This window comes from Ictalurus furcatus, chromosome 7, assembly GCF_023375685.1.
Source record: "Ictalurus furcatus strain D&B chromosome 7, Billie_1.0, whole genome shotgun sequence".
Taxonomy (NCBI): domain Eukaryota; kingdom Metazoa; phylum Chordata; class Actinopteri; order Siluriformes; family Ictaluridae; genus Ictalurus; species Ictalurus furcatus.
In genome coordinates, this window is record NC_071261.1 from 19,046,474 (window position 1) to 19,064,388 (window position 17,915).

Genomic DNA, 17,915 nt, shown 5'->3' on the forward strand with positions numbered 1-17,915 from the left:
AACCAGAAAGGGAACCAGCTGAAAGTGACCTCAGTCCTTTTGGTGTTCACAATATAGCGGACTCAAAAGAGAACCAGGTTCTTTTTTTGGTCCTCTTCAGCAATGACGTGATCTTAGACCCTTCCTAAGAACTCAGACCCCAGATTGCACTCAAAATTTCATCCAAGTCATCATAGGATAGGAATCCTTCATCTCGTCACAGGTGCTCATGTACTTCTGTCATAGTTTTTTTTTTTACTTTTACTCAGCATTGTAGAACTGTTCTGTTATAGCCTATTTCCTTCATTTTTTGAGAAAACAAAAGAAACACTTTTATGTTCTGATGTGTTGAGGATAGTTGGTGTTTAATTCAATCCTCTTTCCAAATTTCAAGAAGTGCACAGCTCTCCTCCTGAGACCACACAACCCCGTGACCTGACATGGTGAAAAGTTCTGTGTTGTTTTCAGCAGTGAGGGAACATGGCTGCAGGTACGGCAAGCCTCCAGGTGCACATGTCGAAACGAAATGTAAAGCGGGCCGGGACCTCACTGCTTTCACATATCATGAAGAAATCGTACTCAGACCACCTCCGGAAGTTCACATTTGCGTCCTGTTAGGGGAATCTGAGATCACTTGGTTTGTTCACATATACACGCTGAACTGCTCTGAAAGCGTTTGGAGGGCTCAAGCGAACTGTATGTGAAAACACCCTAAATATCCTTTTCATTCTATGCACTCTATGTGTAGTGTGGCAGCGTATTCGTAGCTAGCCCCTGACAAAAATCCACGATTTAGCATAATATCCCCATGGTTGGGGAACGAAAATGACAACAAAATATACAGTAACCACACAGCTACTATAAAAACAGTACAAATAGTTAACAAGAATCAGGATGGCTGTGGGACCATTTTTCCCTGCTCTAATATCACCTGATCTATCTTACCATTCAATTTCCCTTTAACGGTTCAACCAGTGTGATAGGAGTCAAGAAAACTTTAAGCTATGAAGAGGAGCTGAATATTTGGACAATACATTACATCTACTGTACAAATAAATGTCAAAGTGAATTGTATTTTCTTTTGAGTCTGATTCCTCTCAAAGTTTCTTCCTCATCTTGGGGTGGTCTTTTCTTGCCACATTCACCTCCGGCTTGTACATTATGAATCTAAATTTAAATCTACATGCCAAATTTCTGTAAAGCTTCTTTGTGGCAATGTCTATTGCTAAAAGTGCTACACAAAAAAAAAATGTAATAGATCAGAACTTTTCTCAATCAGGAGTTCCATACTACATAATGGTGGAGAATTCATATGCAGAACTCTTTATTGGAGTAAACATGCCCCCATGTTTGAATTTAAAAAATACTCTGAAATTCACGTGAAACTTAGTCATCTAAATTTCTCACAGTTCCATTGTACCAGGTTTGACCCTGAGCTTGGATTACTGCCTGTGCATTTTTCCTCAGAAGACTTCAGTTTCCTACCACTGCCCCAAAAAAAAAAAAAATTCACCTTCCAGCACAACAACTCAAAGCGCAAATCCAAATCGACAAAGGAATGGCAAAGTTTTGGAACGGCCCAGTCAGAGTCCAGATCGAAATCCCATCGAAAACATGTGGAATGACTTGAAGGGGGCTGTGCAAAGAGACTCTCTCACTATATATTAGCTCTGAAACATTTTTGAAAGGAAGAGTGGAATAAAATTGCCATGTCAGTATGTGATAAGTTAGTAGACTCATACCTAAAAGTGCTGTAATCCAAGCAAAAGGTGCTTTAACAAAGTATTACTTAATGCTTATAGACACACTTCAGGTTCTTGTTTTAACTCTGCAAAATGCTTGTTCTTCACCTGAAATTTATTGGTTGCTAGATCACATTAAAGATGGGAAAAGATCTTACATTTAATCTTGGTTTAATTTTTGGGGGTTTTTTCATAAAAACCTGCAATTTTAACAAGGGTGTGTAGACGTTTTGTATTCACTATGTAGCACAACCACCAAAGAGCAAGAGTCGAAAACAACACACAGTGGTACTAAGAAGAAAGCTACTCCATTATGTAAATTAATGGCTGTATGCTAAAATGTGATGTGAGACATGTGATGTACAGCTCTCTAATCAGTAATAATGTATGCAAACTCTGAATGATTGAGTGAAATTAAAAGGATTGAGAAATGAGCAAATCCTGCTGCAAATTGTTTAATAAATCCCTCCAAAACTCAGCACAGCTTCTGGATCAAGTTTGTTTCCTGTGATGCTCCTCTCCCATCTTATACCGACAAGACAGCTTTTTGAAAGATCAATACAGCTGCATTCAACTAATTTAGCTCCTAGTTTCATGACTTTTAAAGAATCAGCATTTTTCTGCTTAGGTTCCAAAAGGCAAGTTTTGTTTGTTTGTTTTTAATATTGATTTTAAAGATCTAGGTAAAAATGTTATAAGCAAGTAATCAGCCTATAAAGAGGAGAACAGTTTATTAAAAAGTCCTGAGTCATTCTCCAGTTTGATATCCTGTATTTTTATGTGAGCATGAATTTATACACTGGTAATCATGATGCAATCATGCCACATCTTCATATTACCGTCTTCATTTTGAACATTTTAGTCCTCTCTCTCAACTGAACCACTGGTTCTTGTTTTTGAATTGACATGAAAAAAGGCCCATGTGTATTAAATGCATGCATAAACAACCTACTTAACTACTATTGAAAAACTGAAAAATAAGAGCCTTTACTCATAACTGTGATTTTCTTTCTTTTCTTTTTTTTTTATTGTTTATTTGATATTGGTTTCCATTTGTTTTAGACTTTATTAGTATTTGAAGGTCATTCATTAGTGGTTTAGCATTACATTCTGTACAGTGCACCTGTTTCATTTTTCAACAATAAAATGAATAAACATTCCCTATAAATCCACACGACTTTGCTCATATGTAATAACGTGCACACATATACAAGCACACTCCCCCTCTCTCACACACATCCTATGGCTCTGCACTAACCCAAGTTCGGGTACAGAGGACTCAAAATCAAGCTTTAAAAAAGGCAACATGTAGAGCACAACCAATAAACCAACAACACTCCCCCACCCCCACACACTAAACTGAATGTTTTGAATGATTATTCCCTTTAGATTTTGATTACATTTTCTAGGAGCCAGGGCCTATGCACGCACACACAATGAACATACTGTAAAAGTGATCTACAGCATGTAAATCCAAAACTATAGCCTCCTGTGTTGACAATAATAATAAAATAAAATCTTTAGCTAATTTTCTAAGATTTTATGATTTCTTCCCTGTTTGAAAATAGTAGTAATATTGCACCCAATTGATGAGAAAATCCCGTCAATAAAATAAAGACCCACAATGACCCACAGCACAAACATAGGTGCACGCCCACACACACACACACACACACACACACACACACATTATACAGGCAACAACGCTGGGAGCTATTCCTTGCTGGAGCCCTATCTAGATTTGCAACTAGCCTGTACAGAATAACAGCAGCTGATAGACCTCCTGCGGTAGGTTAAGGCCATAAAATAACTAATTTGCGACTTGTTTCTGCCTTACTATTTATTTAAAGGGAATTACTGAATCATCAGTGTTATCAGAAATGAGAACAGTGACTGTGTTCCAGCTCAGTTAGCAGTCTTAACTGTGCAGTGGCTTAAGGCTACAATATACAGGATGTTTCAATATATCCATCTACTTCTATCTACTAAGGATGGTTTAAAATAGACTAGGGACTTAGCATTGAGTGCTGCAAAAAGGGCTACAGTGACCAGAAATAAATCTGAATCAACACTGGGGAAAAAAGCAATAAGGAGAGAAAAGCCCTCTTTATTTATTAAAGGTAAACTGTTGGTAACATTATTGATTGCATTAAAATAAAATGAATGAAATCTATTAAATTAGCCAGTGTCTGTGTATGTATGTGTATGTATGTGTATATATATATATATATATATATATATATATATATATATATATATATATATATATATATATATATAAATATGTATTTATTTATTTTTACCAAAATGATAGTGTCACTATTTTGTGCAATCAACATTTCCATTGAACTCATGGGGGGGGGGGGGGGGGGGGGGGGGGTTAAATTAACTACTAAATGACCTCAATCTCACAGACACTGGTAAACTGAGGGTTTTGCTGTAGTTGACAGAAAGGCTACCGTGGCATGAAGCAGCCAGACTCAAAAATGCACTGGGCACTGTAGCATCCCCGCAGCCATTACTGCTTAAAGTCCCTATTGTCAAACGTGCAGTTGCTAGATATGTGACGCTAATAACCAAAGTCTCATAGAGACAGGTTTAAAAAAAGGGCTACTTAACTGGTAACCCTATGTTGTGCTTACATGGTCATGTAGGAAGATGGGAGAGCAGTTTCAAGGTTCACTGATACTGATGCCGGTGAGACGCTGTCAGGAAGACATTAAAAGGCTTAGAGAAAGGACTGCAAAACTGCTACCGCCGGAACCCTTTGGGTAAAACAAATACTTATTTTGAAAGACCCATGGCACCCATTTGTCAATTCTTGTTTATTCCATCTGTCTTGCAAGTCTATTCATTTTGCTCTTTTACAAAGCAAAAGCCCGAACAGTCACCAGTGTGGTGTAGGTGCTGTTACTGGTAGTGACAAATTAAGTAGTTCATATTGGACGAGTTAACTGATATGCAACCATCAATGGACTCAGGTCTGGTGGCTGGCAATGAGGTTCCGCAGCTGCTTGACGACGGTGTCAATGAGCTTCTGCTTGTCACGCTCATGCTTACGGAACTGAGCGAACATGTTGTTTTTCCGACTAGTGTCCTTCATCCTACAGAGAGTGAGACAGGAAAAGACAGGGGAGAGAGAGGGAGAGGGGGGGGGAGAGAGAGAGAGAGAGAGAGAGAGAGAGAGAGAGAGAGATTATATAAAAACACAAGATAGAATAAAGGAAAAGATTATGTTAGCAACCTGCATATCTCTGTCAGATCTTGATATATACAAGAAGCTACATCAGATAATCTAGTCTGATATAAAATTAAATACATCAGAACCTTTAAGTAAACTATTCTAATATTCCAAGGAAAATCTGTGTCAAAGATCAAACCTTTTAAGCATTCCTTTTCCTCCCATTTAGAAACCTGCTTGAAAAACACCAAACCTTTAGGAAGTATCTTTGGAGAAAACCCAAGTCCTTGTTTGAGGTACATGCCTGGGTGGTAAGGACACATCCCAATTAAGGTTTAAGTCCCAATAAAGACTTCAAAGGAGAGCAGCAGACTGGAACATCATGGAGAGTGGAAGAAGAAACTGGACCACCAGCACAGACCAACACAACCCGTTCTGCCTGGTGCTTCCACAAATGGCTCAAAAACCACTTCATGGATCACTGAACTCACAGCGAGGTTCCAGTCAGCCAACCAGAACCAGAATTGCACTTTTGTACCATCCCACATCTCTTTAATATTAAGATCATTTCATGGTAAATACAGCAGGACAGTTGATTAATACTTGGCTTTACTTACATATTATCAAAGTATACATTATTTTCCAATTTCATTCACCATATTCTTTGCTCTCCAACACACATTTCATAACAGACACAATAGCCATACAAGCAGAGTTATGTTTAGTATGATAAAGCCTTCTCATAACTTCTCAATCGTCCTGATCTCATTCACACATCACTTATCTTTTACCTCACTGTGGGTTATTAGATTAGATGAACATCAACTTAGCTATACAATAGTGCTTCTGTGGCCATGGAATAGTTACAAATATCTGCCTCTTATCTCTGCAACTATAGCTACCATCACCGAGCAAGGGATGTTTGCTTTTGGGAGTGTGTGAAAATGCGGATAGCAATCTGTGTGTACAAATATGGATGAAGAGGAAGGAAGCCAGATGTGCATCATAGGTTGCTGAAAGCAATGTGAAAAAGGACAGGTGAACACAGCATGTGTTGAGAGTCATGATTTGTGTCATCATTCAAACATTCACATACAATCATGGCCACAGAACCTCAGTTAGCTATAATATCTCAATTTTGACCTAAAATTAGAAATGACTTTTTACTCTGGTTAATGGTTTCTTGCATTACACACAATGCTGTTCGGCTACCTGCCGATAATGATGCAGTGGGCTGTATCCCTCTCTTCATTTCTACCTAAAGAGAGAAGCAGCAGCTCTTTAATTCTTAGTCTGTCCAGCTCACTCACCTCCTCATCTGTACACTCTGCACATACAGAGCAAGTTCCAAAGCTCCAAAGCTGAACTTTCATGATAATACCACCATCAACACCATCAGGGTTATCATCTCCTAGATCAATAACTAGTTGAAGCAAGTCTCTGCCATAACTCTGCGTTGTATAACTGCATTGATTTCTGGAACTTTCACCCAACATTTGTTATCTCGAGTAGTTCTACGTTGGATTTCTCATAAGCTGTATGTCTGAAGCTGGAAAATGGTGAAAGAGAAAATAAGCTTTTTTCTGTTTACGGGAGGTGACAGAGTCTTCATCTGTCTGGTTTCGGGGAGTCTGTGCCAACTGCAGCCTCAGCTTTCTGTTCTTGGCAGACAGAAGTGGAACCTGATGTGGTCTTCTACTGTCGTAACTCATCCACCTCAAGGCTCGACGTGTTGTGCATTCTGAGATGCTTTTCTGCTCACCACAACTGCACAAAGTGATTATCTGAGTAACTTTAGCCTTTCTGTCAGCTCGAACCAGTCTGGTCATTCTCCATTCACTTCTCTCATCAACAAGGTGTTTCCGTCCGCAGAAATCCCACTCACTGGATGTTTTTTCTTTATTGCAGCATTCTAAGTAAACTCTAGATACTGTTGTGTGTGAAAATCTCCGTCTGGCACCAGCAATCATGCCACGGTCAAAATCACAGATCACATTTTTCCTGCATTCTGATGGTTGATGTGAACATTCTCTAAAGCTTCTGGCCTACACCTGCATGATTTTATGCATTGCACTGCTGCCACATGATTATTAGGAACACTTGTACAGCCAGAGTGTTCATTGACTATATATATATATTAGTACAGTAGTATATTTAAAGTAGTATAATATTAGTATACAGTATATAGTAAATAGAAGTGTAATAGGAAGCCCAATGAGGGCACAGTAGAGAGTACAGTACATTGCAGCTTCAGATATACCGGATTGGTCACTTATTAGTCACTTAGTACTGGCTCTAAAAGTGTTGTACTGCTTAAACAACATGAAGCTAAATCAACCGTGGTTTACATTAGTCTTCTTATGCATACATTTATACACACTCAGCAGCACAAGTAGGATACGAACGTTTTTCCAAAATTACAGGATTTGCATGAATACCAAATTTCTTATGTAAATGCTCCTATGAACTTTTTACAAATAAGGCTTGATAAATGAGGCCCACTGTTTCTGCCTGGTTAGTGGCCAGCTCGGGGTTTAGTAATACAGATCACTTTCACTGAGCTTTAGGGTCGAGAGGGTATGGCCAGGGTAAGTGCCGCTCAAATGGGATCAAGACTGGTGTGTGTAATGCTTTAACCAGGGAATTTATAATCTTCCCAGAAAAGGAGTGGGTGAATAAGAGAGATAGGAGAATAGACATGACCATGAGACAGTCTAGCAAGAATGGGGGGGGGAAAAAACGAAAAAAAAAAAAACTAGAGTTACAAAGTTACAAGGGAATCATATGCCAGCAAACAGCCTGTTCTATAAACATGCAAAAACAAATGTTGACTCACCATTGTGCACAATAAACACGACAGACATAACCATGCATACACACACAAATATTTTAGAATCAACATTTCTAAATAGCACACCGCAATCAGACACACACACTGTGCTGACACAGACTGTGCTGTACTCACGCTCGAGAAATCCTGCACATAGGCAGAAGAGTGATGTGATGCGAGAGGGGGAAAGATGTTGTCAGACAGTGTAGGTATCAAAGAAATTAAGAGTTTCTCAGAAATATAAAAATGATAAAACATGTGTACCTACAATTGTTTCAACAAAGCATTCTCAAGGCTCTGTGTGTGACTTACTTCTCTAGGAGGGCCAGAGCGGTATGCGGGCTGACCCTTAGGTACTTGCAGGTTGGACGTCCATAGTCAGCGAGGTACGTAGACCAATCCCACTGAGTAAAGAGATCCAACAGCTAGAAAAAGAAACAGAGAAACAGAAAGTAAGTTGGAATGAGTTAGTAAGGGCACATAGAATAACATTATTAGATGTTATTTATTTTTACTCCATTTTGTTTTTATTGTATTTTTTTATTCCTGCCAAAAATGCTCAAGTATGATATCAATAGATAAAAATATTTGGTTTGTTTTGGCACTATTACAGTGCAATAAAGTTATCTCGAATGGAACTGAGAGTGAAAAAAAACTCCAAAAAGTATTAGAGTCCATCAAAGCAGATCAAGTTTAGTCTGACTCCATCAGCTGAAGCAAGCAGTTCAGTTTTCGCAGTATTACATAAGTGAGCAGGGCCTCTTAAATGAGATTACTGAGGAGGCACAAGGGAGACAAACATGACAAAGCAGGGGATTAGTGAAGAATGGAGAGAGGTTAAAGAGAGAAAAGCCATTTACACTTTTTCACCTCATGAGTAGAGATGTTTTGGTCGGCCTGTGACCCAGTCCTGACCCGATAATGACCCATGATTGCCCTGAAATCTACGGTCCATTACAAACCCAGTGACATTCAGCACACTACCAATACCAACAATCCAGCCCACTCCACACACACTGACACTGATCAGATGTACATACATGCAGACAATTAGACATATTTATTCCTCCACAGATGGAAAAAGGTCCATGTACTGAACTGAAAACAATCTTGTTTACATGTCTGTGAAAGACAGAGATAAATCACCAAAAATCTGTCTGATCGAGTACACAACATAAAAAAGGCAATCTACAAACATCTCTGTCTGTTTCCTTACTCGCACGGAATCAGCTCAATCACACAGACACAAAAACACACATACACCAGCATGTCCTAGTCTGGTGGCAGATAAGCACCCGAGTGTGCGAAGTCAGATTTACATGCATGTCTATCAGATTTCTCTTTTTTTGGCTCCTCCCACATACGTGTGGCACATCTACCAGAAAAGATTATTCACATTTTTGAAAATAAGATTGAAGGGTAGAAGAAAAAGGAGTGGGTGGGGGGGCGACTGGGCAGGCAGGCTTTGCTGTCATCCATAACCCTGCATATACACAAACAAAAATGTGTGCATTCCATACAGCGCTGACTAGTTCATCACACACGTTCATGACCTGGGTTTCACCTCTCCGCTGAGCCCCCTCCCTCTGCCTTCACCTCCTTATGAACTTCCATTCGGTATCTCTACACATCTCTCTCGCTCACCTCAGTGTGACCCTGCAGCGGTGTTATCAGCCCCACTTTCCTCGTTCACTGAACAAACAGTGAGCTGGGTTGGGGGTGGGGGGGGGGGGTGTTGGATGGGACGGGCACTGGATTATCACTTCCTCTCATTCTTCCCAAAGAAAGAATGAAGGAGAGAAAGAAAAAAGACAAAATAAAACATGACGCGGCACACCGAAGTGTTGACCTTGTTTCCCTCGTGCCCTCAATCTCACCCCAAGCTCATATACACTCACTCTCTCACTCACTGTGAACTGGGCATTTGGATAAGGGTTCTTAATGGTTATTCTGACTGCTGTATTTATTTGTTTGGAACACTAGGGGAATTACCAATCTCGTTAATAGTCCAGAGGGCCTGGTGAACTGACCCTCTGTTTTTATTCTCCAGGATTTGTTGCTCTTTGGACAGTACTTTGAAAAACACAAGATTTGATTTTCAGCACAATGCATGTTATAAATCACAGAACACATTTTGGAATGAACAGAAAATGTTGCATAATAACTGCATATGCACTAGTATCTATATCCCTCATACATGGAATCATGAACGATCAACAAATTGTACTTGATTATGCAGCATTTAGTCAATCATTTGGGGTAAGGGTATGTTAAGATAATTCAGTCATACTTTCTTATTTGGAGCAATACTTCTCCATCTTACAACTAAACACACTTACACATTCTTGTTCTCAACTTCTCCTCTGACCATCCCTCCATCCAACCATCCATCTCTCTGTCCTCCCTAGAATCACACTTTCTTTCCATTAATTCTTCTGTTATCTCTGCCTTCATCTCCAGCTCTTTGTCGCTCACCTCTGGCTGGCCTCTGGCTTGCAGCATTGTTTGGTGCATTCTCTGGCACCAGGCCAGCAGCCTAAGGGCTTTCACAGGCCAAGTTCAGCTGAACCTAAGCCTGAACAATACTAATAAATGCCATAGAATAGAATGATTGGCCCATACAACCAAACAATAACAAACCCCTGTCCACCATAATCTCTAAAACAACTTTAGGAACCCTCTTTGAGGAAGAGTTCAAGAAGAAGAATAGCTTTGAGAATAAACAGACAGGTGTTATAAGGCCGTTTTGTGCTGGTAATGCTAAAAATCACACTAAACAAAGCTCATACAATCTACTTAACATGTCTTTTAAATAACTTCGATGAATCATTAGTGTGATCCGAATGCTGTGATTTGGTTCTTAGTGCAAAACTATAAGTTGGTATAATAAGCAAATCCAGATACTTAGTACAGAATACATCTACGATGAAGTACTAATACTTCCAGTTAAGAAGATCAAACACTCAAGAGACTGAGACAAGAAAAACACAACAGCAGTAAGGGGGAGAGATTGGAAAGAAAATACAAACGCATAAGCATGCTATCAGCATGTACAGAGAAATGTTGTGTTTATTGATATATCTTCTTCAGCATGTTGTTTTAGACCGGATAACAGATGTGCAGATGTGCACTCAATCCCGTCGCAGTAGAAAGTGGAGTTTGCCTATATACAGGGCTTTACAGAAACCACCAAGCATTTGGTTCTAAAAAATTAGAACATTGTGGAAAAGTTATTTTTTTTCATAATTTCATTCAAAAAGAGGAACTTTCATATATTTGAGATTCATATATTCTAGATTCAATATTTCAAGCTTTTTTGTTTTAATATTGATTACAACTTACAGCTCAAGGAAATCAAAAATCCAGTATCTCAGAATATAAGAAGAAAGAATTTATAATACAGAAATGTCGACCTGAGAAGAGCTCAAATCAGCTAATTAACTCAAAACACCTGCAAAGGTTTCCTGAGCCTTTAATCTCCCAGTCTGGTCACACAACCACAATCATGGGGAAGATCAAAGTAAATGTTGCATTTCATTTGGAAATCAAGGTCCCAGAGTCTGGAGGAAGAGTGGAGAGGCACAGAATCCAAGTTGCTTGAAGTCCAGTGTGAAGTTTCCAGTCAGTGATGATTTGAGGTACCATGTCATCTGCTGGTGTTGGTCCACTGTTTTCTCAAGTCGAGAGTCAATGCAGCGTCTACCAGGAGAGCACTTCACACTTCCATCTGCTGACAAGCTTTACAGAGATGCTGATTTCCTTTTCCAGCAGGACTTTGCACCTGCCCACAGTGCCAAAACGACTAGTAACTGGTTTGCTGAGCACGGTATTACTGTGCTGACCTGATGAAGGCTGCTATCAAAGCAACCTGGGCTTCCATAAAACCTCAGCAGTCCCACAGGCTGATTGCCTCCATGCCACGCCGCATTGATGCAGTAATTCGTGCAAAAGGAGCTCTGACTAAGTATTGAGCGAATAAATTAACATACTTTTCAGAAAGTTGACATTTCTTTATTGTAAATTCTTTATTCTAATATTTTGAGATACTGGATTTTTGATTTCCATGAGCTGTAAAGCCATACTCATCAAGATTACAACAAAAAAAAGGCTTGAAATATTTCATTTCATGTGTAATGAATCTAGAATATATGAAATTTTCACTTTTTGAATTAAATTACGGAAAAAATTAACTTTTCCATGATATTCTAATTTTGTTAGATGCACCTATACACATTCACTTCAGTTTTTAACTTTGACTAGTGATTTGTGAAAGAACTATATAGACGATGTACCATGTGACTTCACATTTTTCCCCATTTCAGGGTGGGCGGGACTGTTGACGGTACCTTAGGTATCATGTTTCTAAATCAGAGCCTTCAAAAATCGCTTGAGCACATTCCCTCACTAGGACAAAAAAAGTATCCATGACTGTGTCCACACAAATCCTTGTATGTGTCTCTTATTTATGAGATTTATCTGAGGCTAAAAAGATATGTTTTGAAATGTGATTCAGACAGCAAGTAGTCCATGGAATAAATGGTGTTAATTTTTTGCTTTGTCAGCTTAAGGAATGAAAATCAGTGACTGACACCAGATGAGTCAACCTCATCACCCTTTCCGTCAACAAGGTCATCTCCATCTCAAACCTCTTTCCTGCTGCCTAAATAACGTTGACGTCTTATCTGAACACTGACCTGGATTGACAGTTTCGGCTTCTGCTTTGTGGTTAACCAAAAAAATAAAAGTCTATACTAAGTGGAAGCACTCAGCATGCCTATATGTGTGTGGGCCTTGCCAGCAGAGGGATAAGGAATGAGGGGAAAAAAAAAAAAAAAAAAGGAAAGATGGACAAAAGAAAAAATACAGAAGCATCACTCAGCATAAAGGCAGAGTAAGATAGAGATAAGAAGCATTATCAGGGTTTGAATCAGAGGGAAAGTGGCTCCCAATGTTGCTGGCCATATTTCAGTTTGAATAGCAGCACTCCAAAATGGTCAAAGGTTATCTTATGAGGTTATCAAGACTGACAGAGTTTAAGCTCCTGTCTTCTGCTGGTATGTTCAAAGCCTTCACAAACACAGTAAGGTGGAGAACAAGCTCTGCTGCAGCCTAAGTGCTGAGGAGTGGTAGCGCTGTCAGTCAACAGATATTATCCTTTGTCAGAAATGTGTTTTCCCCGGTTTGTCAGGTTGACATGAGATAAAGACTTGAAGCAGTCAATGTAGGGAGACAGAACATGTGACTCAAAAAAGGAAAAGAGAGAATGTTGAGAGAAACCACCAAAAAAAAAAAAAAAAGAAAAGGAACTTGGTGAATATGAAGAGCTGAGATACAGTAGACTGGACAGTCTAAGTGGCCAAAAGAAATTGAGCAATGTATGAAGAAGAATCAAATTAGACTGAGGAGCATTAACTTTGTAGAATCTTGAGTGTATCCAGGTCACCCACTAGACACTTCAGAAGAACAAACACAAGTTACAAACAGAGATGAAGAGCTGGAAAATTCAAAATGGGACGTTTCTCTAATAACTTTTAGGGCAACTGCAATGATATCAGGACGGTAGAAGATCTGACCTATATTATATTACATACTTATACAACAGTTAGTTCCTGTCCACTAAACTGATTGAACGAGCAGCGTTCCAAGAGTGCTTATATTTAGTATAAAAGCACTGGGATGTTTCACTGTATGTAATACTCTGCTTGCCCATGTTCACCATGTAACATTTAAATTTCAAGCTCGTCAGGTGAAGATGAAAAAAAAAAAAAACTGACTAGTTAACAGTGACTGTGGATTCTTCGGAATCCGCTCACAGAGCAAAAATAAGCGAAGTTATTTGGCCATACTGTGTCCGAAATGTCAGTTACACTATATTTATTTCTTATTTACAAATCGGTTGTATGCACTCTGGCAGGTTTTTCGGAATGAGATCACTGCACGGTGCCTCTGCACTGAACCCCAACTTGGGTCACACTACTGTGTTATCAGTCCTCATAGCCAGCAGGCTACATCAGGATCGAGTGAAAACAGAATTCGTCCTGGGGCCACTCTGTCTGAGAAGCTAGAGACTCAGCCTGGGGAAGGAACGGCCCCAAACTCACCTTCCTGTGCTCTCCAGAGAAGCAAAAGTTATCAGTGGGGCAATGGTGTGGTGAAACGGTCACGCAGACCACAAAAGCACATATACACTGAGCAAGAATAAAGCCCTTGGGATATACATAAGACTAAGTAACAGATACAGGTTAATGAATAAATAAAAACTTCATGAAGACCATCATAATGGTGTTATCTAAAGGTTTGCTCAAAAATGCAAAGACAACAGGCACAAAGAAGCATTCTGTAGAAGCCTTTCTTCCAGCCATCTTTAGTTCCCCTGGGCATTATTAAAGAAACATTTCAGCATGAACCTAGTGTTGAATATATCAGCCATGTTTATATAGTATTTTGTAGCATACTCTCACCCAGCCTCAGCATCTTGTCCAGAGTTTGTACAGTTGTCACGTTTGCTTCCTTTAGTGTTTGGTCACTACAATACACAACATTCATTTCTTGTACTCTGATACAAATATTAATTGTATACTACTGCTATTTTTACGCAACTTGCGCAACTTTCCTGCTTCCTGCTACAACTTTTGTGATGTCCATGTTGCTACAAATAGCGTTTATTATAACGTTCGCTTCCCTCATCTACAAACCCTCTTGGGTGCTTTGGGTATAAGCGCACTAGTCTTGTTCAGATCCAACCAAACACAATCATTTGTTTTATATAAATCTAGAAATCTCTATAAATCTGACACAGTCACAAGATATTCCTCATGGTTCCATACTATTTTTTTTTTTTTTTTAATCCTTCACATGCTCTCTTTTGCAGTATCATCTGCCAGAATGGACCTTGTTTACTTTTTTACAGAGATGACAATATTTTCAGTCCCAAATCTCTTACTCCTCACCCACCCATATCATAGTGCTTGGTGACACTGCCTTCCCATTTCACCTATATAAAATTATTCCTCATCTCAAACACCCCCCCACCCCTACACACACACACCCAAATCTGCCCTTCAACATCTATTCACACCCACTCTTGGGTTTTTCTAACACTGGGCTGCTCGGCATCCCTCATACATCCACGAGTGGCAGCTTGCTCAGCACAAAAGCATAAAAACTTTGGAATTCACTAGCTCAACACAAACTTGCCACAACTACTACACGTGCTAAGCACACAGATCAACACACCACTTCACACAACACTAACACTCTTATCCCAATCTAGTCCAGCATTTGTTCCAGCCATTTATCATGCTAATTCCAGATAGCATAAATTATGTATTTTTGTCTGAATGTTTTGTCTGTCCAAGTTATATGTCTATTGTTTTTTTAAGTATTATAAAGTGCCCTTGGATGGGAAAGACTCATTATTACTAACAAAACAGGTGATGTAAATCACATACTGTATAATGTATAATGGATTTCAGGGTCACAGGGGTGTCCTTCTGTGTGATTTTGTTTTGACACTTGTTTAGTAGAGTTGCAGAGAGTAATTCAAAGATGTTTGACAGCAGGAGTATGAATTAGCCCGAGGAAGACATGGCCTCCCTCTCACCTTCCTGCCTATTCAGACAAGGCAGAGTTATCACTGGGGCAAAATATGACTACCCTTTGCATACATGTGCGCTACAGAGAAGGCATAAATGCTGCATAGTGCTCAAGTTTCTGTTGAGAACATGACACTACTTCTTGGCGTGGCATGCATGAGGCAGGAAAACGAGAAACAAAACAAAAATTTATCATCATTTCATATTAATGAACTCAAAACTTGAGGGCACCTTAAGACCACGTAAGGGGGTAAGAAAGCAGGGCTTCTGGGTGGATATTAAAGTTCAATACACCTGCGTAAATCATTCTAGATGCATATGTCAATTAGTTCATTTTATTCCAGGGAAACTACTGTTTTGACTCATTTGAGAGTGATAACTCAACTGGTATACTAGTTAGCAAAATGTGTAATGGCTGCTAGGTCTGGTTATATAATATAATTGTAGTAAACGTCACTGGATATCATGGTAGTGCAATATCATTTTGAATCATTGAACTATTGAATTGTTATAAAATCACACAAGTCTAATGCAGGGAGATGTATCGAGTTCAACCAAACATGAAGAAAGTGCAGTGACATGGGACTTCTCTCCATCTGCATCAACATGGTGAGAGGAATGGATGAGAGCAAGTAAAGAAAGACATGCATCAGTAATCACAGCAACTGCTCAGCTGACATATAGCATTTTTATAGCACTATTTGCATGTACCAACTGGCCATTCAGAACCACCCAACCTGTCAAGCATGAGGAAATCTGCATTGCTCCTGTTTTTTAGGCATGTTTTGAGTTGCTGGAAATTAATAAGTGTTTGACAACGCAGAGTATGAATTAACTTGGGGAAGACGTGGCCTCCTTCTCACCTTCCTGTCCATTCAGACAAGGCAGAGTTATCACCAGGGCAAGAGTGCGCTGGAACGGTCAGACCTGTGTGCTGATCACAAACATCTAAACTGAGAGTGAAGCAAAAAAGCAAAGACAATAGATGGGAAGGTCTCTTTTTCAGGCATCATTGGAGAAAATGCTAGGGAGACACATGGGGTATTCCTCAACACAAGTCTTCTAACGCACGTCTTTATGAGGGCACAGAAGTTCATATTTCATTAACGTGACATGGTCTGAGAACAGGTCTTGCAATCCTGTGAAAACGCTGACAGAAAGAAGTACAAAGCACAGTTTATAACTGTGAATAAGTAAGAAAATCTTGTGTTGATGACTCCAGAAACCAAAATTTATCAAAAAGGTCTGCACTGACATTTATTTTTCTTTAAAGACTTACTGGAATGGGATTAAAGGAGCTTGACAAAATGCTTTTATAACCGAGGCTAAACACTGAAGATTGTGTGCATGCACAGGAGCAAATAAGTTATTTTTTTAGATTAGACTGCTTTGAAAACACTTTGATAGAGGTATAATCAGACAAGGTGAACCTTTTTCCTTTTTGTGTGACTGTACAACATGGACTCTGACAACATTTGCGATGTGGGTCAGAGAAAGGCTACTATCCAAAGTCCACTTACTCACAGTTGCCACACCATGAAGATAAAAAGAGAAATGGATTCCTGAATAAAAAATAATAATACGAGTGAGTGAGAGTTCGCCATTGTAGACAATAAAGTCACGCCAGTGCTTGTTCTTCCACTGGAATTCACCAAAAACCTATTTCAAGATCTGAGTGGCAATGAAATTGGCATTAGTGATTGACCTACCACACATAAGGCTTTCCAGTAAGAGGCAATGAGGGTTGAAATTCAGGTCATAAGGAAACAAAAACTACTTTACCATCAACTCTCAGAGAGAATATTTTCAAAAGAACACAAGGAAATAAATGACAAAAAAAAAGGCAAGGAAATGACAGAGAGGAAAAGATCATAATTTTTTTAAAGGTAGAAAGCCTGGATGTCTTGAGATGGTTTATACCAAACTTTCATGGTCAGTACAAAATAAATGTTTGGAAAAAGACAAACTGGAGCAGACAGAGAGGAATATGAGGAGGTAAGAAAATGGAAAAAAAATATATCCATTTCTGTCCCCCAGCAACCCAGGGTGTTCTGTAAGGACACAGCTCCACGTGCTGAGTTAAGCTGATGGTGAGCTGGAGTGTTAAAGATAGAAGAGATCAGACTCTAGATCCTGAGAGACTCCCTTGCTGGACAGCAGCCAGGGTTACTTGAGGGTCAGCACTCGGTCTTCTTGTAGGTGCTCTATGTGTGTATGTATTACACACAAAGCTTTACAGCTTTAACATACAACTCTCTCCCAACACTGCCAATTTTCACAGAAAGAAGGAGAGAAATAGAGGGAAAGAACAAGAAAAAGGGAGACAGACAGATAGCACGTCAGGCTTATCGTCCATTGGCTCCAGGGAAACGCAAGCAGGGTCGGCCGGAGGCCACTTGACTGGCCCTCCCCTTCTCCCTCACATATTCTCTCTCCGTCTTCACTCCAAGACGGAAAGACAGGAAGAAGGCTGGAGAAAGTGATTACACCTGGACTGGTTCTGGCGGTTAAGTACAGGAAGGTCAGCCAGCGTGCACTGGGGGCAGGATGAGTTCATAGCCCCACACTTCACACACTTGTCGTTCCCT

The 17,915-nt window shown here is 39.6% G+C and overlaps 1 protein-coding gene across 3 annotated transcripts in view; it reads right to left on the reverse strand.

The window, feature by feature from the left end:
* Nucleotides 1–4,100: 4,100 nt before the first annotated feature.
* The window catches only part of exoc6b (exocyst complex component 6B), a 101,246-nt gene continuing 87,431 nt past the window's right edge, over nt 4,101–17,915 (reverse strand). For all 3 annotated transcript variants that reach the window (XM_053629101.1, XM_053629100.1, XM_053629102.1), the window contains 2 exons: nt 8,045–8,157; nt 4,101–4,825 (listed from right to left, as the gene is read on the reverse strand). In XM_053629101.1, coding sequence (XP_053485076.1) covers nt 4,699–4,825; nt 8,045–8,157 — 240 coding nt within the window. In that variant the 3' untranslated portion in view covers nt 4,101–4,698. The remainder of the gene's footprint in view (nt 4,826–8,044; nt 8,158–17,915) is intronic.